The sequence below is a fragment of the Aspergillus fumigatus genome, chromosome 4 (genome assembly GCF_000002655.1).
Source record: "Aspergillus fumigatus Af293 chromosome 4, whole genome shotgun sequence".
NCBI lineage: Eukaryota > Fungi > Ascomycota > Eurotiomycetes > Eurotiales > Aspergillaceae > Aspergillus > Aspergillus fumigatus.
Window position 1 is genome coordinate 1,156,272 of NC_007197.1, and position 23,420 is coordinate 1,179,691.

The following is a 23,420-nucleotide window of genomic DNA, read 5'->3' on the forward strand; positions in this document are numbered from 1 at the left end:
TCACAGACTCCAGCACTAGTGACCTAGTCTTCTACTCCAGGCAAAGGAGAAAGTACTTTGTACTACCCCGTGAACCATACTATACGGCTTTTCAGCTGGGGTGAAAAAGTACCACCAAAAATACTCACTGACTACTGGGCGATGGTCCGTGTCTATCGTCATTAGAAGTTCGTGCTTCTCTCCCCCTCAGCTGATTGATCGAGAATACCATCGTCAACCGGCCTGCAGAGGTCTTCTGAAAACCGACAGGGTTCCCAACCAGCTCAAACCAGAAAGTCTTTCTTTCTCTCCTTTCAGGGGCGAGAAGGGAAATCCCAGACACCACCACCAAAGCGGGCTACTTTCTTTCGCAACTCCAGAACAACCAGACATCAGGTATCCACGGTAGTAATTGAGCACGAGGGTGAAGCGAAAGGAGAGAAAGCTCAAGAGATCCACGTTAAGGACCTATTACTCTTATTAACCACTCCAACGGCTAGACTACTCTCCACACTCTCTTTTACCAGCGTTATTATCATTATTTGAACGGAGATCTCCATTACTTTTATCAATTCTTTGACTACAACGTGCTCTCTCTCTCCTTATTCACAATCCCGCACACAGACCAGAGACACCAACGTTTGGTCTCTCACACTCATTTTCTCTTTGTATGAATCCAAAGGATCTAATTACTTTGCTGATCTTTTGTTACACTCTTTTTCTATTTGATTTTTGGGTCGTTATATTGCTTCTTTCTGCCTTGCCTCTCGAAGCCATCTCGCTCTTTCGCAATCCCCTTGAGTCTCCCAACCTGCGCTGCGGCTGTCGTTGATCCAACCTCTCCAGCCGAGTACAGTGTTGTTAGCACAATTCGACTAGACCTTTTTTTCGTATTCTTTTTTTTTTTTTATTTGGAGAGAAAGAATGAAGGTATGTTTTGATTCCAAAGTTCTTTGATACTACCTAGTGAACTGTGCGCAGCCCCTTCGTTTCAAGCAGCCGGCTTGCCCCCCTTCCACCATAACCATCCATACCCCGCCTCTCGTTTATCTCGATTATGGTTGTCGCTTCTGGTCTCTTTTCTTCCGATTCCGAATTTAGTGTTGATTTTTCTATTCCTGTTCTTGGAATATCATCACCATTATTTACCTAAACCTTTTTTTTTTCTTAATTCACCTTCCCTCCTTTATTGCTATGGCAAATTAATAACATATTCTTTAAATATATAGGCCATCAGGCGATCTCTCAAAGGGGAAAAAGACCCTAAACCTCACCACCACCATCTTTCAATCACTCCCAAGTCAGCCATCGCGATTCTGCCACCTAAGAAGGTAAGTAGGCCTTGTCTAGCCCCCAAACACAAAATGGACCGCTTCGGCCCCCCCCTCCCCCTTTCGCTCCAACATTGAAAGAGTATAGTTAGGCTATCACTCTCATCCCCTCCCCCCTTCAAATTACTCCCCCTCATTCCAGTCGCGTTGTCAATCCTTGGAAGTTGGTATTGACCGCGCGTCCCTTTTTTCGCTTCTAGGTGATCAAAGCTCTCTACGACTACCAACCAGAACCCGGCAACACGCAAGAATTAGCGTTCAGCAAGGGCGACTTCTTTCACGTTATCAGCAGGGAGGACGACTTGGACTGGTACGAAGCGTGCAACCCACTCATCCCTAGTGCCAGGGGGTTGGTACCTGTCTCCTTTTTTGAGGTCATCGGCAAGAACGAAAGAGATAGTGGCGGGTCGGTCGATCTTCATAAGAAGAAAGAGTCGCACGACTCGGGTTTCTCAGATCGTGGTCCCGCTCAGTTTTCCTCTCCCGATCATACTCCCACCCAGCTTCAGCACTCCCCATCGACTCCCAGGATGTCGACGTTAGGAAAGGCCTCGAGCGCCATGGTCTATGGTATCGTCCAGTATGACTTCCAAGCAGAGCGACCGGATGAACTCGACGCGAAAGCAGGGGAAGCGATCATTGTCATCGCCCAGTCCAACCCGGAGTGGTTCGTCGCAAAGCCCATCGGTCGTCTAGGTGGCCCCGGGTTGATCCCCGTCTCATTCATCGAACTTCGGGACATGCAAACCGGTCAAGCGGTATCCGATCCTTTGGAGGCAGTCAAGCGCGCTGGTGTACCAAGGGTTGAAGAATGGAAGAAAATGACCGCCGAATACAAGAACAGCAGCATCACCCTCGGCAAGATTGACTCGGCCGCGTCAGCAGTGCAGTCCGTGACCTCTGGAGTTGAGAAGATGTCCATGGGGCGCAACAGCGCCGGCCACGCAGGCCAAAATGGAAATGCCTACGTATGTCTCCCTTCTTGCTGTCTTCCTTTGCCGATGCGCCTGCTCATGCTGATTTCATGTACAGGGCTATCATAATCGGAATGCGAGCAAAGCGTCCCTACCTCAACACCTGTCGCAGCCGCCGATGCCGAATCACCATCAGCAGCCTCTGGTCGCCCCAGTAGCCGCATCCATTCCCCGGTACTGCTTTGATAACGACAAGTATTGGTATATCATTGAGGCCAAGATGGAGGACGGCCGTTGCTGGGAGTTGTCCCGTTATTATCATGACTTCTACGATTTCCAGATTGCGCTTCTGACCCAATTCGAGGAGGAGGCCGGAAACCGCGGCAAGCCGCGCACATTACCATTTATGCCCGGACCTGTGACGCATGTCACCGATGCGATCTCCAACGGCCGTCGCCAGAACTTGGACGAATACATAAAGAAGCTCCTGGCCATGCCTCCCCATATCTCCCGCTGTCAGCTGGTGCGTCAGCTATTCGCACCTCGCCCAGGTGACTTTGAAATTGACCCGAGCGCGTTTGGAGAAGATGCTCGGTACTCCGGTGGCTCGCACCATTCCTCCACACAGGAGACCTCGCGCACCGCGTCCCGCCAGTCATCTCAGGCTCAGATGAGCTCGCATCCCGACCGAGCCTCGCACCAGCGCAATCAGCCCTCCGTCTCGCATGCGGCCGACAGACCAGCGCCGATGAACCGACAGGCCAGCTCTCTCACCCAAGTGTCAACAACCTCAAGCGGGGGCGCCATGAAAGTCAAGGTTTTCTTCCAGGACGACTTGATTGCCATTCGCGTCCCTAGCGACATCAGTTTCCAGCAGCTCCGGGAGAAGCTATTAGATCGCCTCAAGCTCAATGAGGAAATCGTGGTGCAATATAAGGACGAACCATCTGGCGCGTACATGGACCTAAACAATGACAGTGACCTTGACACCGCCATGCAGCGGAATTCCAAGCTCACCCTACACGTCGGGCTTGCATAAGAAAGCCCAGGCCACTCCTTCTCTTCTTGAAAGCATGCATAGATTCATGGTTTTCCCAATGCAAGTTTGCGATAGATCGTTGTCCCCTGCGCCTGCCCTTTTGTCTCATATTACCCCGCAACATTTTTCATCCACCTCTGGAGACGGTGTACGGTGTTCTGGTTTTGCCCTATCGTTCAATGTTTATTCTGGAAACAAGAAGCCATTTGAGCGCTTTCTGAATGTCTGTGTTTGAAAAACGACAGATTGAGATGTCCGACATGTTTGATGTTTATGCCGTTATGTACTTTTCCTGGTTGATATATCCTTTCTCCTGTGCTTTTTGCATTGGATCCTGTTCCGTGGGCATATGACTTGTTGTGATGTTTCCATACCCTCTTGACTTTTTTGTCCATCACATGTACATATGTTTTCTTTGCATATATACACCTCTATGTAGGCTTCTCTACCTGCCTGCAGTCGTATAGTGATATGTCTTTTCCTCAGTATTATTAGAACTCCAGCATAACATAGCACAACATTCGGACTCTTGTACCTGGTATGTGACAACTAATTGCGCCAATAGGAATTCCGTCGTAATTGCCGGGTTCCGAGTCACATGATCCTGTCTTTGGAAATCCCGCGGTTCTTTTTCGCCTCAGGCCAACGCAGCGCTGATGGAATTCGATTGCCATCTTGCCAATTGAACATACGCGCATCAGGCGCACGTGGTCTCCTGTCTTCGTACTCCAGTCTTCCGAGATCTTGAGATTATTCTAGCAAGAATACTGATGCCGTTTTCCAAAAGCTATCAGGCGTACACGCTTTGTTGACACCGACAATTTTCCTTTTCCCCGCTTGTCCGCCACACTCGATTCTTCGACCATAGAAGTATACCCGATCGGAAGAATCTAGCTCCAGAACCTTAGGCCTACCGACCGCACTTTAACACGAAGCGGTTACGATTGCTTGCGCTCAGCATCCCTTGCACGAGCGCCTTGTCCAAGGAATAAATGAGTCGGCCATCTGCGAAACTCTGCGCCGAGTCCCTTCCCTCGGCGCTGAGGAGCCGGGCCCCAGGGTTGTCGGCGGGAAGACCCGGACGTGCACGGGTACTGAACGGGGCATGTAGACGGAGTATACATAGCAGCAATGGCGCAGCTCGTCGTCAGGTGGCCGAAGCGCAGGGTGTTTGGTTGAATGCCAGGAACGCGCAGCCGAGGACTGGAGTGTATATGCGGCGCTTCGCTACGGCGGCTGTTCAGCCTCAGACTGAGACTATTGCGGGACAGACGGAGGATGCGAGGGCTGGGTTGTCTGGTAGGGGGCCATTGCAGGAGTATGAGGGGCGAGTGCAGCAGGGGCGGTTGCGGGATGATCCGCATCAGAGGGGTGGGTTGGTTCCTGTACTGATTTTTCAAAGGCGACGATGAGCTGACAGAGCTAAGAGATTGTCCAAAAGCTGCAGGACCTGCACAACGTGTTGAAAGGTTATACTCCTCCGACCGTTGTGCACCCAAGCGTTGAGTCGCTGGATCCGAAACCCAAGTCGTCGTTCTTCGGCTCGCTGTTTGGGCGCCAGAGCGCAAAGGCGGAGACTGAGATCCCCGAGAATCTCCCCAAGGGATTGTATATGTATGGTGATGTGGGGTGCGGGAAGACGATGCTCATGGATCTGTTCTACGAGACCTTGCCGGCCAACATCAAGTCCAAGTCGCGCATCCATTTCCACAACTTCATGCAGGATGTACATAAGCGCATGCACGTGGTGAAGATGCAGTACGGTAATGACTTCGATGCTCTGCCTTTGGTGGCGGCGAATATCGCGGACTTGTCGAGCGTGTTGTGTTTCGACGAGTTTCAGTGTACGGATGTTGCTGATGCGATGATATTGCGGCGGTATGTCCCTGGAGTATTTTGAGGCGCGGCCTCGGCTGACAACTTTTAGACTACTTGAATCCCTCATGTCTCATGGCGTCGTGCTCGTAACAACCTCGAACCGTCATCCTGATGATCTGTACAAGAACGGTATTCAACGAAAATCCTTCATTCCGTGTATCAATCTTCTCAAGACTGCTTTGACTGTGATCAACCTGAATTCGCCGACCGATTACCGCAAAATGCCTCGTCCACCAGCTGCCGTGTACCACCACCCGCTTGGTCCTGAAGCTGATCGCCACGCGCAGAAGTGGTACGAATTCCTGGGCGATCCCAATGACCCTCCTCATCCGGAGACACAAGAAGTATGGGGCCGTAAGATCAAGGTTCCCTCGGCCAGCGGAAAGGCGGCCCGTTTCACTTTCCAGGAGCTCATCGGAAGCGCAACGGGAGCGGCGGACTACCTGGAGCTGGTGCGGAACTACGAAGCTTTCATTGTAACGGATGTTCCAGGGATGACGTTGCAGCAACGCGATCTGGCACGTCGATTCATCACTTTTATTGACGCCGTCTATGAGAGCCGGGTGAGTAGCTCTACCATTTTGCTTTTGCCCAAGTCAGGCGATGGCTAATATTTCTCTCGACAGGCCAAATTAGTTCTCACCACAGCAGTCCCACTCACCAACCTCTTCATGTCCGAGCAAGAAGTAAGAACCTCCCTCGAAGAAAACGGGGACCACTCCGATCTCTCAGACGCCATGCGCATGATGATGGACGATCTGGGTTTGTCAGTGCAAGCCCTCAAATCGACCTCCATTTTTAGCGGTGACGAGGAACGATTTGCGTTCGCTCGTGCCCTTTCGCGGTTATTCGAGATGGGCAGTAAGGACTGGGTGGAACGCGGCTTAGGAGTAGGCAAGACCGTCGAGGAGGGGAAGAGTGAGCACGATGCGTGGATGAAGGCGAGGAGTCACTGGAGCGAGGACAACATGTAGATTCAGTTCATACTAGACTTGTGGCGTTTGTTCTATACCTTTCGCATCTTTGCGGCATGTGCAGCTTTTTGGGGAAATGCTGTGCAGTGTATATCTCATTCTACATATATAGAACTACCCATATATACACTCGCGAGACCACGTCTACCGCTAAAACCCTCATGTTATCTACCACCCATGCCTCTAATTGATACGGTCAGATAAGCCTAAAGTAAACCATGTCGTTGTCAATATCTCTCAATACCTTGTCCACTACAGAATACGGCATACATTTCTCACAAATGAGGGGTAGAGAGTGCCTTACATCCAGAGCACAAAGACCCGATAGAATACCCCTGGTATTCCCATTTGTCCAGGGCTGAACATAAGTATCAATTCTGCTATGGGGAACATCCTGTGGCTAAGTCATCGAATCGGTCGAGACGAACATAACCGGGGTATTCAGCTATTGGTGCTCACCAGGGGCATGGGAAACTGGACTACCCTTATAAGCAGTATGACGTCCGCACTAAGTTGCTTTGCCAGTGGGTTAGTCGGCTACACTTAGTCCAGGTGAGGTAAGGCACTCCGTCCAAGGACAAGCAAGCAGATGGAGGTGTCCTTGCACGCGGACTGCATCACTCTGGATTACGACAGTTAGACAAAGTTTTCGTAATCGAATCGCGGAGAGCAATGCTTAGCTCTGTTCTGGTATTGAGAGATACGAATGTACCAGGAGGCGGTGAATCATAATGTGTTCAAGTGAAACTGGTAAAGTTGCTGATTTGAGCTGGACGATGAGCAGCACATTACTACTATGGAATCAAGGTTTCTGATTTGTATCAAGAGTGCGCGCTTCACATTGTCGATGAGAGGTATAGAAACAATGGTCCTTCGTTTTTTTGAGATTAACCTACTTGGACAATCCTACAGGGGGTAGGTCGAGTAAATGCTAGCTGCGACAGAGATCATACACCCCTGAGTGAGTTGTCATACGCTGCTCGTCGGTACCTTCAGCACGTTCATGTCTTGACATCGAATCAGCCAGTTCGCCAGCACTTTCGCCTTGACTGGTACCTGAGGGAATATCTCGTATTTGTGAACTTCCCCGCCTGAATTCCGAGGCAGCAGCCGGCTGCCTAAACCCAAAATGCGCCGCCATCTCTGATACTCTCCGTATAAATATCATCACATATAATATGAACAGAGTCTTCTCGGTACTGAAGATTCTCAGGCCATTTCCTCGCATACAATTGCGTTCAATAACAATGGAGACTAGAAACACGCGCTTTGACTTACCGGGTTACTCCATCCCGTTGAATTGGAGCCCAGGAGCTTATGAGATGTTCCCTAATGCGCTGGAGAGTAGTCAGGCTGAGTAAATTGCTCCCGATACGATTGATTGTTCTGAAGCTAAGATGTAGGCGCTTGACTACCCATCGGGAGATATTGATGATGCGAGCGCTCAACTCCATTACCGACAAGCTGGACTGGGAGAAAAAGGTGCGTTTGCTTTCTTCCCTGAATGAGCATGACTGACAGGACATAAAGGTCTTTGATGAAGAAATCACTGCCAAATGGCGCAAGGAAATTATAGGCAGCGGAGAGGATATCACTCCCAATATGATGGACTGGATCATCAAGGAGGCGCAGTGGAAAGCCAAGGTCTTCCAGGACACCAAGCATGTCGTCGCATTCGATGCTGGCGTGGTCAAATCTGATATTGCCATCGGTGAAGACTTACGACAGGTGCTGAAAGATGCTGTTCGGCCCCTGGAGGATGTGCCTGAAGGGCTCAAAAACTACCATCCTGGATCGGACGACAAGGTGGTTGACCTGGTCCATCCGTCGCTGTTCCCGGTCGTCTACGGCAGGACGCGCATTCTTCATAGGAAACTGATTGGTCTCGAGGACTTTTTGAATTATGTCGGAGAGGGCAAGATACTTGCAATTCCTCCGGAAGAGGAAGCTACTGCTACTATCGACCGCGACTGGGGGGGTGTTCGTCGACCCTACAGCCGCAAATTCCAGTGGCTTCCCTGTGACGTGCATTTCACTGACAATGGCGAATGTCGCATTGCGTCGTATATAAATAACCTGCATCCGAACAAACATCGCCAGCTGTACCAAGTCATCGAGAAGATCCTGGAGCAGACCATCCCGCTGTGGAACACCACCTTGACCCTCGTGCGGGATAAGTACAAGCGAATCCCCTACAATGAAGTCCAATATGACGAGCATCCCGAGCCGGAGCCGCAGCCAGAAAACGAGGAAGACGAGCATAGTGACGAATATTATCAACGATACGACGAATGGCAAAAGCGAGAGCCCATCCGACGCCCGGAACCGGGCGAGTTCGCTCCCCATGTAACCGAGGCCAAGAAGCAGGTCAACCTGCACAAGGACTTTGCCGAGAGAGGCTTGCAAGTGATCATTAAGCTGGCCAATATCGAGTTGACACCGGAGAAGCCCGAGTACGAGGGCGGATCGTGGCACGTCGAGGGACAACTGGTATGTTGCTTTGCTGGAGCACACAAGCACACACACACACACACACTGACTTTCACAGAATGAGCATATCTGCGCTTCAGCCATCTACTACTACGACAGTCAGAACATCACCGACAGCAGACTCGCATTCCGACAACGGGCGGATACAGAAGAAGTCTCATATATCTCCTATGACCAATCGCGACACGAATTCCTCCACGAAATCTTTGGCTTGGATAATGAGGCGGGTTGGAACGAGGGCAATGTCACTCAATTCCTCGGCGGGGTGGACACTCGTCAAGGACGCTTGCTCACCTTCCCAAACAGCCTGCAGCACCAGGTGTCGCCGTTTGCGCTGGCAGATCGGTCCAAGCCAGGCCATCGCAAGATCCTCGCTTTCTTCCTCGTGGACCCCCATCTCTCGATTATTTCTTCAGCGAATGTGCCACCTCAACAAGAGGACTGGTGGAAGGAACGGCAGGAGGTTGTCGGGAAGTTGCTGAGCGAGAGACTCCCGGCTGAGTTGCAGAATATGGTCAATGAGGTTCTCGACGCTACGCCAATAACTTTGGAGGAGGCAAAGCAGTACCGCAAGGAATTGATGGAGGAGCGCTCCAACAAGGCGCAGGAACAGAACCGGGACTTTGAAAGGGGGGAGTTTAACTTGTGCGAACATTGACCGGTTTGCATGTATCTGTTCATTCTCGTCGATTGTACCCTATCAAGTAATAGCTGCTTCGGCAATCGTTTCCATCTCATCTACTATGCACTCTTTGTAGGCTGGAAGCTCTCCTATCCCGGACTCTAGCCCTGTCTGTCCGACCCCTTTTCGAAACATTTCGCAAGTTTCGAGACACAGGAACTGGTAGAAAGGGTTAGCCAGTTTGGTGAATGAAGGCCGCTCAAGTTTTTTCTTGTAGATTTGAGACGATCGTGGTTTAGTGAGCAGAGCTGCATATTCTGCCGTTGACTGGACAATATTTAGGAGCAACAAGTAAACAAGATCTAGCAGAACTGCATGTTCTCCTGTTGAGGAAGAAATAGTTTAGTATACTCCTTCTCTTTCGAATTCCGGGCAAATACAGTCGCACACTATCACGAGGCCTCAGTCATGAACGGCGACACTCTCTGCACAACTCTGCAGATACCCGACGCATGAAAAGTTACACAAGGCGCAGGCGAATAAGGTGTGAGAAGGGTTTGCTGTCTCTTTAGTCTTCCCCTTATTAGCATACGACCCCTTTCTTCAATACTTCGATCTGAGCAGTGTTGGAGCAATACTTCCGAAGATGGCCCTGAAGATATCGCGCTCACAGCGATTGAGCATGGTGATCGGGATATCATCATGTTTCTTCTTGACTGAAATCTCATGTATTTGTCCTCTGCGCAGATTAACAAATCCTTGGATTCAAAGCTGACACCCGCAGTTGGCTTGTACACTCATTCGCTGGCTTTGGTGGCAGATGCCTTTCACTACGTACGCTTTGCTTTAACTTCCAGGGGACATCTGCTAAACGGTCCAGTTGACTGACCTGATTGGGCTCGTTGTCGCCTTGCTGGCCTTGAAGGTGAGATAATGGCCTTGAGGAACGCAGAGCATAGAAGCACTGACACAGCAAACAAAGCTTTCTGAGATCGACGATCCGCCGAAGATTCTGGCCTTCGGGTGGCAGCGAGCACCAGTACTGGGAGCTTTCTTTAACGGAGCGCTTCTCTTTGCGCTGGGAATAAGCATTCTATTGCACTCTGTGGAGAGATTCATATCATTGCATAGTTCGTGCCTGCCTTCAACGTGCAGGCGACTCACTGATATTTTACAGAGATCGAGAATCCCAGACTCATGTTCATTGTTGGATGCGTTGGCTTGGGTCTTAATATCCTCAGCGCTCTTATTCTTCATGGCAGGCTTGTCTTTCTGGATGTGCAGTCCCGTTGCTAATGTCAAGGCATTAGAGAAAAGTTCCCATACCCATCGACACGCGTTAGATACGTCGACAGACTCGTCCATAGGAGCCCATGACGAGGTACGAATACCCGAGACTTGCCCTCATTTCCACAATTTCTGGGATTTGCATAAGCTCAGCTAAGTCTTCGATGCAGGGCAGCATAAGGCTTCCACCTGAGAGGACAGGATCCAGTTGTCGTGATGTTGGAATGCTAGGAGTTTTGCTCCATGTTATCGGAGATGCAGTGAACAATCTCGGCGTTATGATTGCTGCACTGGTAATCTGGTTCACAGAATATGAAGGACGATACTACGCTGATCCAGGAGCAAGTTTATGGATCGGCGTCATAATCATACTGTCTTCTCTTCCGCTCCGTATGTTATCCTCCATCCGGGGAGTTGTTAGGTGGTGCTGACGCTTTTCAGTGCGGAAGGCCGGATCAATTCTCTTGGGATGTACACCCTCTGGCATTGATCTCAATGACCTAAGAAGTGACCTGGAAAAAGTAAGCGATGTTGTATTATTCCGATGTCATCTCCGCTCTGACAGTGACTTGCATAGATTCAGGGAGTGCTGTCGATTCATGAGATCAATGTGTGGCATATCAGCCAGCACAAGTCCTTAGCCGTCATTGGAGTGCTCCTCACCGATCAACAAGTCCCAGGGTCCACCAAGGTGATCAGCATGGTCAACGAGTGTTGTCAGAAGTATGGCATTCAATCTGTTGCTCTTCGGCAGAAGCTACATTCACAAGAATTGTCATTGGCAGCGTTAGACAGAATTTGAGAGCGAAGAAGGCAATAGAATTTTTCACTGAAGCATAGAGTAGATAGACTCAGGGGATCCCTGTTAAGACTAAATCATGTCAGGGATGAGATGGACTGTGGGATGCTCTTTGTCACCTGACAAGCGTCACAAGCCCATAGTTCTTCTGCAACAACTAGACTGCTTAGTTGCCACGACGCTCCTCACTACCCTCTCAATCGTCACTTTTACAGTACTCTGATCAAGGATTGATTGATCCGAGTTTGGATTTTCGTTCTCCACCTTCTCCGCATGTCTGGCGGAATGATTCCGCGATGCAACTGATATGCTCTTCTCCAGATATGTCAATCTGCACGATCCTCAGCCTAGCAGCTGCCTGCAGGAGGACAGAGTCGTTCTCATGATTTTATTTGTTCTTCGTTTCTCCCAGAGCGGCCAAGTTTATCTCATAACCATCCTGTAATGGATGAAAGAGGAAACTGATACGCCCTGGGTGACCGAGACCCCATGACCACGCACCGATATGCTTGAAAGGAAGGACCAATAATACGAATCCCATGAGGGGAGAGCTTGATAGTTATCTCGATTCAACAGCCGCTCGGCAGATAGGAGCTTCTCCAATCTCCACCATGGCGTATCTCCTACAACATCTATGGTTATCTCCCTTGGAGGCGCGGGGAAGATAATGTATCCTGGTTGGAATGTGTCACCGCATTCCGATTCCGAGATGCAAGGAGTTCTGGCGTGAACGACTTGTAGGTGTCTGGTAGGGACTGTCTCCAGGGACTGATACACGGTAGCGCCTTCGAGTAGCGGTATAAGATATACTCCTCTCACCTCCTCCTTGATCTAACTTTAAATTCTTGCTTGTCCGTCTATGAAGGGCACACTGTGATCATATCAATCGGCTGATACATCATGTCTGTACAAAATTGGGAAATTCGAGCATGTCGTGCTAAAGACGTACTTCTGAACTCAGTTCCCAAACAATGGATCCTTCCCGCACACAAACTGCCTCCGGCGCACCAGAAAAATGTCGAAGACTTTCCTCGAAAGAGCGGCATCCTCAGTGATAGAGAAGTCTCTATTACCGAGATGTCTGCTACCGCGCTTGTAGCAGGTATGGGAGCGGGCCTATTGAGTGCCGAGGAAGTGGTCGTTGCGTTTCTCAAACGAGCTGTCTTGGGCCACCAGTTGGTATGCTGCGCAACCAGAAGCGACGTTTGAATTTGGATCAGGAATTGCTAACACTCATAGCTCAACTTTGCTACGGAGTTCATGGCGGAGAGAGCCATTTCTAGGGCTAAAAAGCTTGACGAGTACTTCAAGAGAACTGGAAAGCTTGTTGGGCCCTTGGTAGGTTGGCCTATCATGTCAAAAAGAGCAAACGCCCCTAACGGCGAGTCTACTGTAGCATGGCGTCCCCATCAGCGTGAAAGAGCATATCGAGATCAAAGGTCGAACCTGCAATGCAGGCTTTGTGGCATGGTACGATTCTAGTACAACAACTCAAGCCGCCAGCTGACAGCACCCAGGGTCGATGACATTGCAAACGAAGACGCATTGCTTGTCCAGTATCTTGAGAGAGCAGGCGCCATTTTCCATGTGCGAACAAACCAGCCCCAGTCATTGATGGTAAGAATCTCCGTCTACCTGTAAGGACCGCATACTCAACCCATCTTAGCATCTCTGCTGCGACAACAATCTCACCGGTCCCACGAGGAACCCTTATAACCGCACCCTCACACCCGGCGGCTCCTCAGGCGGCGAGGGCGCCTCAATGGGCTTCAAGTGTGCTGCTCTCGGTGTCGGTACCGACATTGGCGGGTCCATCAGAGCCCCTGCTGGCTTCTGCGGTGCATATGGATTCCGTCCTACCGCTCTCCGGATGCCTGCGACAGGAATCAAAGTCCCCGGCCCAGGACAGGAGTCCATCCACGGCACCGCCGGACCGTTGGCAAGCCAAAGTGTCGAAGATCTAAATCTCTTCCAACGAGCCGTCATCGACCAGGAGCCATGGGAGACAGAAACATCCCTAGTCCCGTTACCCTGGAGGCAGGTAAAAGCCACCAAGAACATGACGGTTGGCATCATGTGGGATGATGGGTATTCCCTAAACCTCAATCACTATTCTCCTCTTAGATAACAATACTAACCGCATGCACAGGTGCGTTCGCCCCCATCCCCCAGTCACCCGAGCCCTGCGCCACGCCAAAGAAAAGCTCCTCGCAGCCGGCCTAAAAGTCGTAGACTGGGAACCCTACCGCCACGACCACGGCTGGGAGATTATCGTGCGTCCTTCCTCATTCTCCCCTCATCCCTTGCATCTGCTAACTAACAAGTCAAGTCATCCCTCTACTTCCCCGACGCCGCCAACAGCCAACGCACCGTCCTCTCCCAAAGCGGCGAGCCCCTCCTCCCCCTAACTGAATGGGCCTTCGCCTACAGCCGCGCCTCCCCGCTCAGCATCCCCGAGAACTGGGCCCTGAACTGCAAGCGCGACGCCTACCGCGACACGTACCACGCCCTCATGAAATCCCGCGACGTAGACTTCATCCTCTGCCCTGTCTATGTCGGCGCGGCGGCAGTGATGGGCGAATCGCAGTACTGGAATTACACCGCTATCTGGAATATCCTCGACTATCCCGGTGTTGTTTTCCCGAGCGGGCTGATCGTTGACCCGGAGTTGGATCCGGTGGATGGTGGGTATCGCCCCCGGAGCGAGGTTGATGCGCGCGAGTGGGCCAAGTATCGTCCTGAGCGGTATGAGGGAGCGCCGATTGGTCTGCAGCTCGTAGGCAAGCGTTTCAAGGATGAGGAGACCCTTGCGGCGGCGGGCCTTGTTTCGGATATCGTGCAAGGGAAAGAAGAGGATATCAGAAGTAGGCTTTGAGGTTTGCTTCTGCGGAATGCGCTCAATTAAGTGATCGCTACGCGAGCTAGATTGAAGCATCCATACATCCTGTCATTATATCCATTCAATCATCAGATACGTACATACATGGAAATCAAGTTATGAGCTGGAAGACTCAACATATCAAGCGGGATCGCGGAGCAAACTCCAACAAGGAAAAGAAAAAAAACATAGAAAACCATATCTCATAGCGTAGAAGTGCTGCATCACCTTTCTAGAATACAGTCACCAGACATCATTACTTCTTCCAGAACATAGCCTTTCCTGCTGTCCTCTTGAGGGTCCAACCAGCCTCTGTCACCTTATCCTTGAAGCTAGTCCCACCACCATACTGCGCCGTCGATCTGCTCGACACATAACTCGAAGTAGCAGCGTTGGAATTCACAATATTGCCTGCATCAAACTTGGTCTTGCCCTCAACGATCTTCTGGACCACTAACAAGATCGCATACGTCGTGGACCCGACGGCACGGATCAGCGCCAACACAGCCACTGACCACAAAATGATGCCCAGATAGACATTTGTTCCACCAGAGTCGACGCCATAGATCTCGGAGACGGACATGGCGAGGATGACATTGGCGACCATCCAGATGGACACCATGTATGTACGCACGGCGCGGTAATAGTCTTCTTGCTGCTGGTTCTCGGACACTGGGGGTGGAGGGACTTCGAGACGGTCACGGAGGTTGCGCAGGGCGGCGTCGTAGCCACTGTCAATGTCAAGCTGCTCTGAGGGCATTTCCACCTCGACGGTCGTTCCGTTAATGATACGTGCTGCGCCTAGGTCGTTGTTGATGGTGTTGTCTCCCTTGGTACCCCAAGTCACATCGTGCGTGTTACAGAACGCATAGACCTGCAGAGTGCAAATGTAGCTTGGCAACAGCGCAAAGTATTGCGCCGAAGAAGTGAACATATGCCACGGATCCAAATATAGGAACGAAGAATAGAAGTAGAGACCGACAGTGGAGAGCAGGGATACCACAATATTGATGAAGAGCGAATCACTAACAGCAAGCTCTTTCTTGCCCACCCCAGCCTTCGCCATCAGCTCTAGAACGACTAGATAGAGAGCACAGAATGCGGTGTAGACCATTATTATACTGTAGACGATGATGCCCGACATGTAAAGCTTCTTTGCTCTTTGGGGATGTTAGTAACACGCTTTTCCATTGTTGGGTAGTCGCGACACTAACCCCTGTGGTCGATTACCCATCGAAATGATGAATTGCAAGCACATGACCAAGATGCATGCGTACCGCAGGACAAAGAAGATGTATTTTCCCATGTTATGTCCAAATGGGTCAATTCTCTCGTCCGATAGAGATCCTGCAATGAAAAAGAAAGCCAGGTAGAAGTTTGCCTGCGGATGGTCAGCACCTGTTCAGTAAGCGGAACTAATTTACATACCAATCCAAAGTAAGTGAAGAGCAGGTTCAAAAATTGATAGAACGCCTCAATCTGAAGAAGAATCTTGCGCGGAACAGAGTGGTCGGTCTTCCAAAGTTGTTTTACATTGACGAGGGAATATACCGCAGCAAAAAAGGCACCGTTCAGCCAACGTCTTCGCTGGGAGATAAACTCCGGTATGGTGTCTGATGAGGCCATGAGTTAGCTTCAATTTGACCTTACAATTCAAACGCAGCGCTCACCTGGAACGTCAGTTTCACCGACAGCGCTTTTGACAAATTTCAGAACCCATCTCTCTTCCCGCTTGGCTACCAATTCCCAGCACAGGATACGATCTTCTGCCAGGTACATATTGGCTGTGAAGACATCGGCATCCTTGCCGTGCAGTGTTTCACCCTTGAAATACTGATTAAGCGGTCCGTTGCCATCGGCATCGTTTTGCAGAGCAAAGAAACGATACGCACTGAGAGCTCCGGGAAGCACAGTGATGTATCCAAAGACCGATTCCAAGGGTTTGTCCAAAATGTTGGACATTTTATACTCAAAGTTCTGACTTGCGACAAGCGGATTCAACAAGCCCATCATGTTCTTGCCCTTACCGGCCTTGATCTCACCAGCTGCTCCGGCAACATTTGAGTCTTGGTCGAACGCCTTCCACAAATGGTATAATGCAGTGGGCTCCGGTTTGGTTCCAACATCCAGAAGGATGCAAATATTCGGTTGTAGAGCGCGCCCAAAGGCATTGAAGAACCAGCGGTGTGAGTTTAACTTTTTCTGGTTGTGTTCTTTGAGGCAGAAGATCACTTGACAGGGCATGATGCCCTTCTCTGCTCCCTTGAACTTCAGATCTGAGTCGAGAGATACCTGAGTCGTGTATTCATACACATGGGCCGTGACCTGCTTCTGGTTGACAATATTTTTGGCGATACCTTCTTGGTAGACTCCCATTGCTGCCAGTGCGTTCAGAGTCCTTGGATGGACCTTCTTGCGACCATCTGCAATAATACAAACCACAATCTTCTTCCATCCGTCTTTACCCCATGTTCTGGATTTGGATCTTGAGCAGAAGTGGCTGATGTTTCGCATAATCCCATGCATGGTGCGGGTGAAGTGTGTTTCATCCTCATTGTACATAGTCACACAAATGAATAACTCAGTCTCGCGCATGGTACTTCCAATCTGTTGGCGTAGTTTATAACCTCTCTGAGTGAAGTCATCTGGATCGCAAGTAACGGCTGTATAGCGCATGTGCGTGAACTCGCGGTCATCCCGACGAGGTAAGAAACTATGCAAAATCGTGGGAATTTTACATTCGAGGATCAGTTCACCGTTGATCAGCTGGACTTCCTTCTTAGACATCTGGGCCTCTCGAACTCCTCGACGACTTTGCTTTTCAGGAGCGGGACCATAGTGCATGTTAGGGTCAACGTCGACGACATCGTCTTCATTGAGGTTGATCTTCGCCATCTCTTCCTTTTCATCTGTGATCATGGTCGAATCGCTCATGAACGATCGAATGCTTCCACGGTGCTCGTGTCGGTTGTTCGTCCTTCCTCCTCCTCCGAACGGATCTTCAGGATCGTTGCCATCTCCGATATCGATGCTTGTATCTTGCCCCGTTGCTGCTCCGGGGCCAGCAAACAATGGAGCAGGTGGCAAGGGGCGTCTAGGGCTCCCGCCGTATCTGGAACTGGGTGTACCTGGCCGTGGACTGCCGTTTAGATCTGCGCGTTCGTACTGCGAGCCGGTGACAGACGGTGGAGCCGGGGGCCTTGTCCAGTCCGCCGCGCGCGCTGGAGACCAAGGTCTGAGGGGAGAAGCAGGGCGCGATGAATACTGCGGCACTTCGACCGCGGAAACGGCTGGTGGAGGGATCGATGGGACATTCCCTAGACTCGAAGCAGGCCGTGATGGAGACTCTTCAGCATTATACCCGTAGAATCTATTGTATCCTCCGTTGGCATTTCCGCTATATGGCACATATTGTACGTTAGCTCTAGTCCTTTTCGGTGAAATTATTTTGGGAAGGGTTGGGTCAATCATAGTGATGGCGCTCAAATTCGAGCCGCTCGCGATAGACTGCTTGTATCAAACATGTGCAGTCATTGAGCGTACACCACCGTAGCACGTAGGGGTAGTGAATGAGGAAAAGAAAGACAGAGAACAATAGAAATGCAGTCTCTTCCTCAAAAAAATAGAAGAAAAATTCCCAGTTTTAGTCAAACAAAAGCGCTTTACACTCTAGTCCAAACAAGGGATACAAAGTAGGAAACAACCTGACGAAGGGCAACAGACAGATACCACTAAGTATCTTCGGCATGCGGGGACGTCATGACACATTCCGAGGAGACAAAGATCTGTAGCAGAAGAAAAATCCTGGATATTACTTACGATTCATCGTCAGAGTACTCAATTCCATAGTGATGACTAGCACCCCTTTCCACATCGACACTTAGATCGTCATCCACATCGGTGCTATTGGGTAACAGGCGCATGGTGACCCCCTGATGACGGGGTGAAGAATCGTGATCTGCGAGGAAGGATGTTGTCTCTCCATAGTTGCCATATGCAGGCGGCTCTTCCTCGTAGTTTGGCGCGGGTGGATACATTCGCGACGAGTTGGAGCTCATGGTAGATGGGATCGGATGACTGCTGGTTTACGCCTTCATGACACTTTGCGATTAAGCCGACACTCGTAGCTTCTTTTTTGCTATGGGAAGCGAGAAACCGAGACAATCTCAGCCTCAGAGTAGATAGAAACACAGGGCAAGTTCCTTGACGGGATCGACACGTCGGTGTCCTGGCAAGACGGTGAAGGAATCATCAGTTCTTGATCGACGGGATGGATGATAGGAATTCTGCACTGGAATGTAACTCACTGCGTGTCGGCTGTACTCTGTCGCCGTAAACAATGCGGTTTCAGTAGCTCTATAATGTAATCAAGTGTGAATAGCTCGTAGCAAACAAAGACCAATTGTTCGAGGGATTGACTAGTATGCTTGAGAAACTGATGTCTTCCAATACCATAGACAAATCTCACTCAGAATAAGAACATAATATGAATTCCAAACGAGAGCACAGGCACACTGACTCTTTTTCTTTCAGACCTAAGCGCTAACGACGGTATCACATTGGCTGTTCCAAGGGATTGCGAGAGCGCGGAGAGCATCTGTTGCGTATGGATTGTCTCCAGGGCAACCGGGCGGGCTGGAGCTGATAACTGGCGGGGCGACGCAAATCCCGTTCCTTGTTCCTTGCATGTTCCCAGACATTGATTAGGAGGGAGGCAACGATTAAAGCCATTGATTTTTACCTTGAGGACATCAAGGAAAGACTGCTTGATTTTCTTAACCTATCTCTAATAACCACATCCTTCGGAAAGGTGGGATGATGCCAGAGCTACTGACCTGATGTTTATAGTTCGTAGCTACGTACATTGTGACACACCCGCAGCCATCATTGAAAACCCACTTTCGTGGGGCCAAGAGATCGGCCAACTCAGCATAAATTGAAGCTAGACTAGATGAGCCAAACGATCGAGAAATAGACTAGACATAAGATAATAACGTCGAGATCCGTGGACGTATTTGTCAAAGTGCCCCACCAGTAAGTACTAAGGTATGCAATCTCGTAGGACAACGCAGCAGACGTTTAATTCAAGCAGATAATCAATAAGCTTTAGGCAGTCAGCTGGGTTATTGTCGGACTTTTGACTAAGTGGTAATAGACTGGAAGGTAGGGGAGCAAATGGAGAGGGGAGAGAACATGATACACTTCATGAGACTTCGTGCACATCAATAATTAGCAGGTAAGGATGACGTGAAACTCCTTGTGGAATAACAATCCAATTTGTCACATCCATAACTCACTATTGGACTCAACTTTACAAATGGAGTTTGCAGAAGCTAGCAGCGACAGCCCTTCGCCTTCAAGGATTGGCGGCACTGTTGAGCAGAGGCTCTCTCTCGCGGTCAGTAGGCTCAGGCTCCGTAATTCTACGGAATAGCGAGTCGCGACCGGAGTACTTGGTGCTAGAGAGGTAAATCGACTCGACGAGGAAGACTGCGAAGATGACAAAGGCAAAGATCCATTGCAGAGCAATGACCTTGATTGCTAGTTGCTCGATGGCCAAGGCTGCAAAGAGTCAGCCTCTGTGTCTCTCCCATACAAGGTAGGCCAGACTTACCAAGAGTCAAGAACGTCAGACAGTAGCCCAAGAGGTCATCTTGGGTCGCCATGATGTGGGTCGAGCCGAAGGCGAAAATCAACCAGATGAAGATATTGGCAGCAATACGAGCGGGGAAACTATTGCTGCCAACTGCGACGGCTCCATTCCAGAAAAGTGCCATCAGCGTCCAGGCGTAGGGGCCTGCGATTGCCGATAGATGTACAAACGTCGGCAGGGTTCGGTGACGCCAGTAGGCAGCATGCTGATTGAGGTAGTTTGCGGCCAGCATGACTTCTGAGGCCCAGAAGTGGCCGCGAGTCCATAAAAGGATCCAGGCGAGGGTAAAGAGGTTGTTCAAGATGAAATGAGATCCGACGTTGGCAGCTGCGTTGGCGATGGCGCCATCATTTGAGAACAGATGGTAAACATAGCTCAGCTGGGTAAGGAGCAGAAGAACCCTTGACAGTGTAATGCAGTTAGTTTGAAGAATAGGACAAAATTTGGCTGCTCCGGGCAAGCATACCAGTATATCTCAGTAATTGTGGTGTTCAAACTGAAGGGGGTGGTGTAAACGTGTCCCTGCTTAAAGATTTTACGACCATGCTTGACATCATCTGGTGAGTGCAAAGTATAGTAGACGCCAAATATGACGACGAGCAGCCATGTTATGGGAACAAGGACACGATACGTCGACAGCGCATAACGGCCGTGGGTTTCGCGCCTGGCGAACGGATTGTCTACGCCATTAGTATATGAACGAGCTGACAATATTGACCTGACTATGTGATGATGTGAACGATGATGATGAGGGTGACACTTACAAATAGCCATAGTGCCTGCTTCTGGTGAGAGAGGACAGACTATACACACACAAGAATACTTTTATTCAACGTTGGTTCAGGAGAGGAGGAGAAGATACTTATAATCATGATTCAGCCTACGAGAGCGAAGTGCAGGGAGACGAATACCCCCGCATCATGAGGTCTCCTGACAGTCTTGAGTGGCCAACGAGATGCTTCCGGGACAGCCAACAAGGTTGATCCTCCCTCGCCGTGAACTTTCTTGATTCTAATGACGACAACCAAATTTGCTTAAACAACCTGGGTTTGATTTACTAGAGCTTACCAGGGAGACATGTTTTGACGATACTGAACTATTCTTCTTTTCAGTCTCGAGTTCCTTTTTTTAGAGGTTTTTTTTTCTTTTTCTTTCCCACAGGAAAATGTCAGTGAAAAGATGGTGCTGAGCGATGGAAGCTGAAACTGATGACATCACTCGTACTCTACGGTGCTGGGCCACTTTTCTGGCAGTTAACTCCTGGAGAGGTAAACTACTGCCAGGTTATTGACATAATTCCCAAACGTCCGTTTTCAGTCTATAAAACTTTTGTGGTAGTAATAACAACCATTACATATTCCAAGTCCTCTAGAAAGTCATAAAGTCTTCTACTTCCAGTGATCTAATCCCTGGTAGACCTCCTGTCACTTCTGTTGATCAGGCCCCACAGACGGTCGATCAGAGCACGGGCGCGGTACGGGGCATGTCATACGATGCCTAGATAGTGTAGGCAGCGCGTAGGCACCAATCGCTTCCCTTTGAACAGTAGTTATTGAGTCGCTACGATCTACTGAAAAGCCATCTGAATATAATACAGTACCCAACAATCAACGCTGTTTGAGGATAGCCTGAAGATAATGCTAAACAGTGCGTCGTCATATCTATCTGATGCAGACCGTCGGCCGCAATGACCCTCTAGCGCTGAATAATGGTGATATTGACAATCTTGTTAATCGCTGTGAGCCTGCACAGCGAGAGCAGTATCCCGTTATGACGATAAGTCAAACCAAAAGTAGCCAATTAATGTGCAAAACATTTTGTCCTGAATGGCTCGATCACTTAGTCTGTTCCTGCATGACCTCCTTTACGGCTTCGACGATCCGTTCATGAATGGAAGGAGGAGCCACGATCATCCCGTAGCATCCAGCTAGGGTTCGGCCCAAGCTGCAGTCGACAGGATTTCCAGCAAGATCAGTAACCTTAACGCCGACTTCTTCAGCAATCAACATGCCGCCTGCATGGTCCCAAATCTTTGACCGATATAATGCCTTGTGGGGGATCTTGATCAAAGCGTTGCAGCCTCCTACCGCAATGGCTATGTAGCGCAACTGTGCAGCCCAGAGATCAGTGCTGTACGGCCACGGAGCACCCAGTTTCGATGCCACTCGAGCATGCAAAGAGGTATTAGATGATGTAGCGGACCCACAATCCACGAAATCGAGGTCCTTCGGGTCCGTAATCTGTGGCCTCTGAGGGATACTCTCAGCAGCGAGCAGACCCCCGCGTCCCATCTTCCGTATCCAGGCGCCTTGACCAGCAACTGCAAAGACTTGAGACCCGTAGCCATCTCGATCCACAACATCCTCTCGAAGACGGCCCGTAGCAAGATTAAGATTCGGGCAACCTAACACGCCGACCTTCTGGCATCCATTCTCCACCAGTGCCAGGCATACCGCATACTGCTGGCCCTGCATGAAAGTCGCAGTACCATCGACAGGATCCAAAACCCAGGCACGATTCTCCAGGCTACACCTACCACGAGCTCCAAGATCAATCAAGTCAAGCATTTCCTCCTTTGACTTGGGAGCGTAGAGAAGGGCTTCACTGTCCTTGTCATCGAGATGAGTAGTAGACGCGAGTTCCCATGTGCGCTCAAGAAGTTCTGGATCTGCACGAAGAGCCTTTGAGTCTTCCTCACCCACAAACTCATCTTCAGGAAAGGCTTTGTGGATAGCGCCAATGATAAGTGCTTGGGCAGCAAAGTCGGCGATGGTCACAGGCGTGGAATCACTCTTGTCGAAAGATCCTTTGTCGACAGCCTCGAGCAATTTCTTCGTCAATAGTGCAGCCCGTTGCACCGTGAGGCATGCAAGTTGTAGTTCTTTGGAATAAAGACAGCTGGAATCCATTATGCAGAATCCAGACACGCCGAGCTTGTCGTTCAGTCCGATAGTCTACCTTAGGCAAATTTGCAAGTCGCCGATGATGATGATGGCACAAATGATATCAATGTAGAGAGAGAAAACGAAGATAAATATGGTCCTCTTCCTCAGTTGAGCTTCCAAGGGGAAACATGGAGTTTCAAAGTGAAATTTGTCCTTGTTTCTCCTATCTGATTCGACTTGCTCTAAATCAGGAATATAGGTTGGAAAGACCTAGACCAACAGGAAGGAACGAAGCAGAACAGTCAATTGGAGTTTCAAGAGCTTCACTTGTCTTTGGCAACTGCACAATCACTTCAGAGATTTCTCAGGGGGGAACCCTAGGAGCTGTAGACAATTGCCTGGCAATTGTAATGGACGTGGGTGGCTTTATGACCTCATAAATGAATTAAATATTCATTCAATGCTCAGTGGGCAATTGGACCGTTCCATTACAGTGTGACGGACAGTCAATCGAAAATGACGTTCTATTCTGAAATTTTACGGCAAGAGAAAACAACAGAAATTTATGGCCGGACCTTTTTGACACCCCGCTGTCTTCCAAGTCAATCATAGTTGGTGATCAAGGTCCCATCGACGATATCCGGAATGGTCACGTGACACTGCGCTTCTACGGTTCTATTCGCATACTGTC

General features: G+C 49.8%; 9 protein-coding genes across 9 annotated transcripts; 6 read left to right on the forward strand and 3 right to left on the reverse strand.

The window, feature by feature from the left end:
* The first annotated feature begins 68 nt into the window (after positions 1-68).
* On the forward strand, positions 69-3,802 carry AFUA_4G04120 (phosphatidylinositol-3-phosphate-binding protein BEM1). The gene is made up of 4 exons (XM_741505.3): positions 69-909; positions 1,209-1,310; positions 1,511-2,278; positions 2,343-3,802. Exons 1-4 carry the CDS (start codon positions 904-906, stop codon positions 3,261-3,263), a joined length of 1,797 nt encoding a protein of 598 aa, XP_746598.2. The 5' UTR covers positions 69-903; the 3' UTR covers positions 3,264-3,802.
* An 89-nt stretch (positions 3,803-3,891) lies between these two features.
* On the forward strand, positions 3,892-6,289 carry AFUA_4G04130 (AFG1/ZapE family ATPase). The gene is made up of 4 exons (XM_741506.2): positions 3,892-4,634; positions 4,691-5,141; positions 5,191-5,704; positions 5,768-6,289. Exons 1-4 carry the CDS (start codon positions 4,256-4,258, stop codon positions 6,113-6,115), a joined length of 1,692 nt encoding a protein of 563 aa, XP_746599.1. The 5' UTR covers positions 3,892-4,255; the 3' UTR covers positions 6,116-6,289.
* Positions 6,290-6,576: 287 nt separating this feature from the next.
* Positions 6,577-9,620, forward strand: AFUA_4G04140 (DUF4246 domain-containing protein). Its single transcript, XM_741507.2, has 4 exons — positions 6,577-7,472; positions 7,519-7,597; positions 7,646-8,605; positions 8,664-9,620. Exons 1-4 carry the CDS (start codon positions 7,294-7,296, stop codon positions 9,261-9,263), a joined length of 1,818 nt encoding a protein of 605 aa, XP_746600.2. The 5' UTR covers positions 6,577-7,293; the 3' UTR covers positions 9,264-9,620.
* A 289-nt stretch (positions 9,621-9,909) lies between these two features.
* Positions 9,910-11,316, forward strand: AFUA_4G04150 (putative di-, tri-valent inorganic cation transporter; the record flags this gene model as incomplete). The annotated part of the gene is made up of 8 exons (XM_741508.1): positions 9,910-9,955; positions 10,012-10,061; positions 10,108-10,152; positions 10,210-10,357; positions 10,421-10,608; positions 10,685-10,904; positions 10,956-11,035; positions 11,092-11,316. 8 exons carry the CDS (start codon positions 9,910-9,912, stop codon positions 11,314-11,316), a joined length of 1,002 nt encoding a protein of 333 aa, XP_746601.1.
* A 151-nt stretch (positions 11,317-11,467) lies between these two features.
* AFUA_4G04160 (putative glutamyl-tRNA(Gln) amidotransferase subunit A) lies at positions 11,468-13,441 on the forward strand (the record flags this gene model as incomplete). The annotated part of the gene is made up of 5 exons (XM_741509.2): positions 11,468-12,492; positions 12,553-12,651; positions 12,710-12,783; positions 12,831-12,930; positions 12,980-13,441. Exons 1-5 carry the CDS (start codon positions 12,214-12,216, stop codon positions 13,439-13,441), a joined length of 1,014 nt encoding a protein of 337 aa, XP_746602.1. The 5' UTR covers positions 11,468-12,213.
* A 13-nt stretch (positions 13,442-13,454) lies between these two features.
* Positions 13,455-14,188, forward strand: AFUA_4G04170 (uncharacterized protein; the record flags this gene model as incomplete). Its single annotated transcript, XM_741510.1, has 2 exons — positions 13,455-13,586; positions 13,643-14,188. The coding sequence occupies 2 exons, from the start codon at positions 13,455-13,457 to the stop codon at positions 14,186-14,188; spliced, it is 678 nt and encodes a 225-aa protein (XP_746603.1).
* A 259-nt stretch (positions 14,189-14,447) lies between these two features.
* Positions 14,448-18,249, reverse strand: chsB (chitin synthase class II; the record flags this gene model as incomplete). The annotated part of the gene is made up of 5 exons (XM_741511.1): positions 14,448-15,351; positions 15,406-15,572; positions 15,620-15,804; positions 15,862-17,621; positions 18,011-18,249. 5 exons carry the CDS (start codon positions 18,247-18,249, stop codon positions 14,448-14,450), a joined length of 3,255 nt encoding a protein of 1,084 aa, XP_746604.1.
* A 1,298-nt stretch (positions 18,250-19,547) lies between these two features.
* Positions 19,548-20,618, reverse strand: AFUA_4G04190 (DUF1774 domain-containing protein; the record flags this gene model as incomplete). The annotated part of the gene is made up of 4 exons (XM_741512.1): positions 19,548-19,753; positions 19,806-20,245; positions 20,311-20,524; positions 20,609-20,618. 4 exons carry the CDS (start codon positions 20,616-20,618, stop codon positions 19,548-19,550), a joined length of 870 nt encoding a protein of 289 aa, XP_746605.1.
* An 814-nt stretch (positions 20,619-21,432) lies between these two features.
* On the reverse strand, positions 21,433-23,372 carry AFUA_4G04200 (inositol monophosphatase family protein). The gene has a single exon (XM_741513.2). The coding sequence runs from the start codon at positions 22,751-22,753 to the stop codon at positions 21,680-21,682; it is 1,074 nt and encodes a 357-aa protein (XP_746606.1). The 5' UTR covers positions 22,754-23,372; the 3' UTR covers positions 21,433-21,679.
* Positions 23,373-23,420: the final 48 nt, after the last annotated feature.

Coding starts and splice junctions, on each gene's coding strand:
- AFUA_4G04120 (XM_741505.3), top strand. Junction 1,311..1,510: donor CGATTCTGCCACCTAAGAAG/GTAAGTAGGCCT, acceptor TTTCGCTTCTAG/GTGATCAAAGCTCTCTACGA. Junction 2,279..2,342: donor GCCAAAATGGAAATGCCTAC/GTATGTCTCCCT, acceptor TTTCATGTACAG/GGCTATCATAATCGGAATGC.
- AFUA_4G04130 (XM_741506.2), top strand. CDS start 4,256: ATGAGTCGGCCATCTGCGAAACTCTGCGCCGAGTCCCTTCCCTCGGCG. Junction 4,635..4,690: donor GGATGATCCGCATCAGAGGG/GTGGGTTGGTTC, acceptor GACAGAGCTAAG/AGATTGTCCAAAAGCTGCAG. Junction 5,142..5,190: donor GATGCGATGATATTGCGGCG/GTATGTCCCTGG, acceptor GACAACTTTTAG/ACTACTTGAATCCCTCATGT.
- AFUA_4G04140 (XM_741507.2), top strand. CDS start 7,294: ATGAACAGAGTCTTCTCGGTACTGAAGATTCTCAGGCCATTTCCTCGC. Junction 7,473..7,518: donor CTGGAGAGTAGTCAGGCTGA/GTAAATTGCTCC, acceptor GCTAAGATGTAG/GCGCTTGACTACCCATCGGG. Junction 8,606..8,663: donor GGCACGTCGAGGGACAACTG/GTATGTTGCTTT, acceptor TGACTTTCACAG/AATGAGCATATCTGCGCTTC.
- AFUA_4G04200 (XM_741513.2), bottom strand. CDS start 22,753: ATGGATTCCAGCTGTCTTTATTCCAAAGAACTACAACTTGCATGCCTC.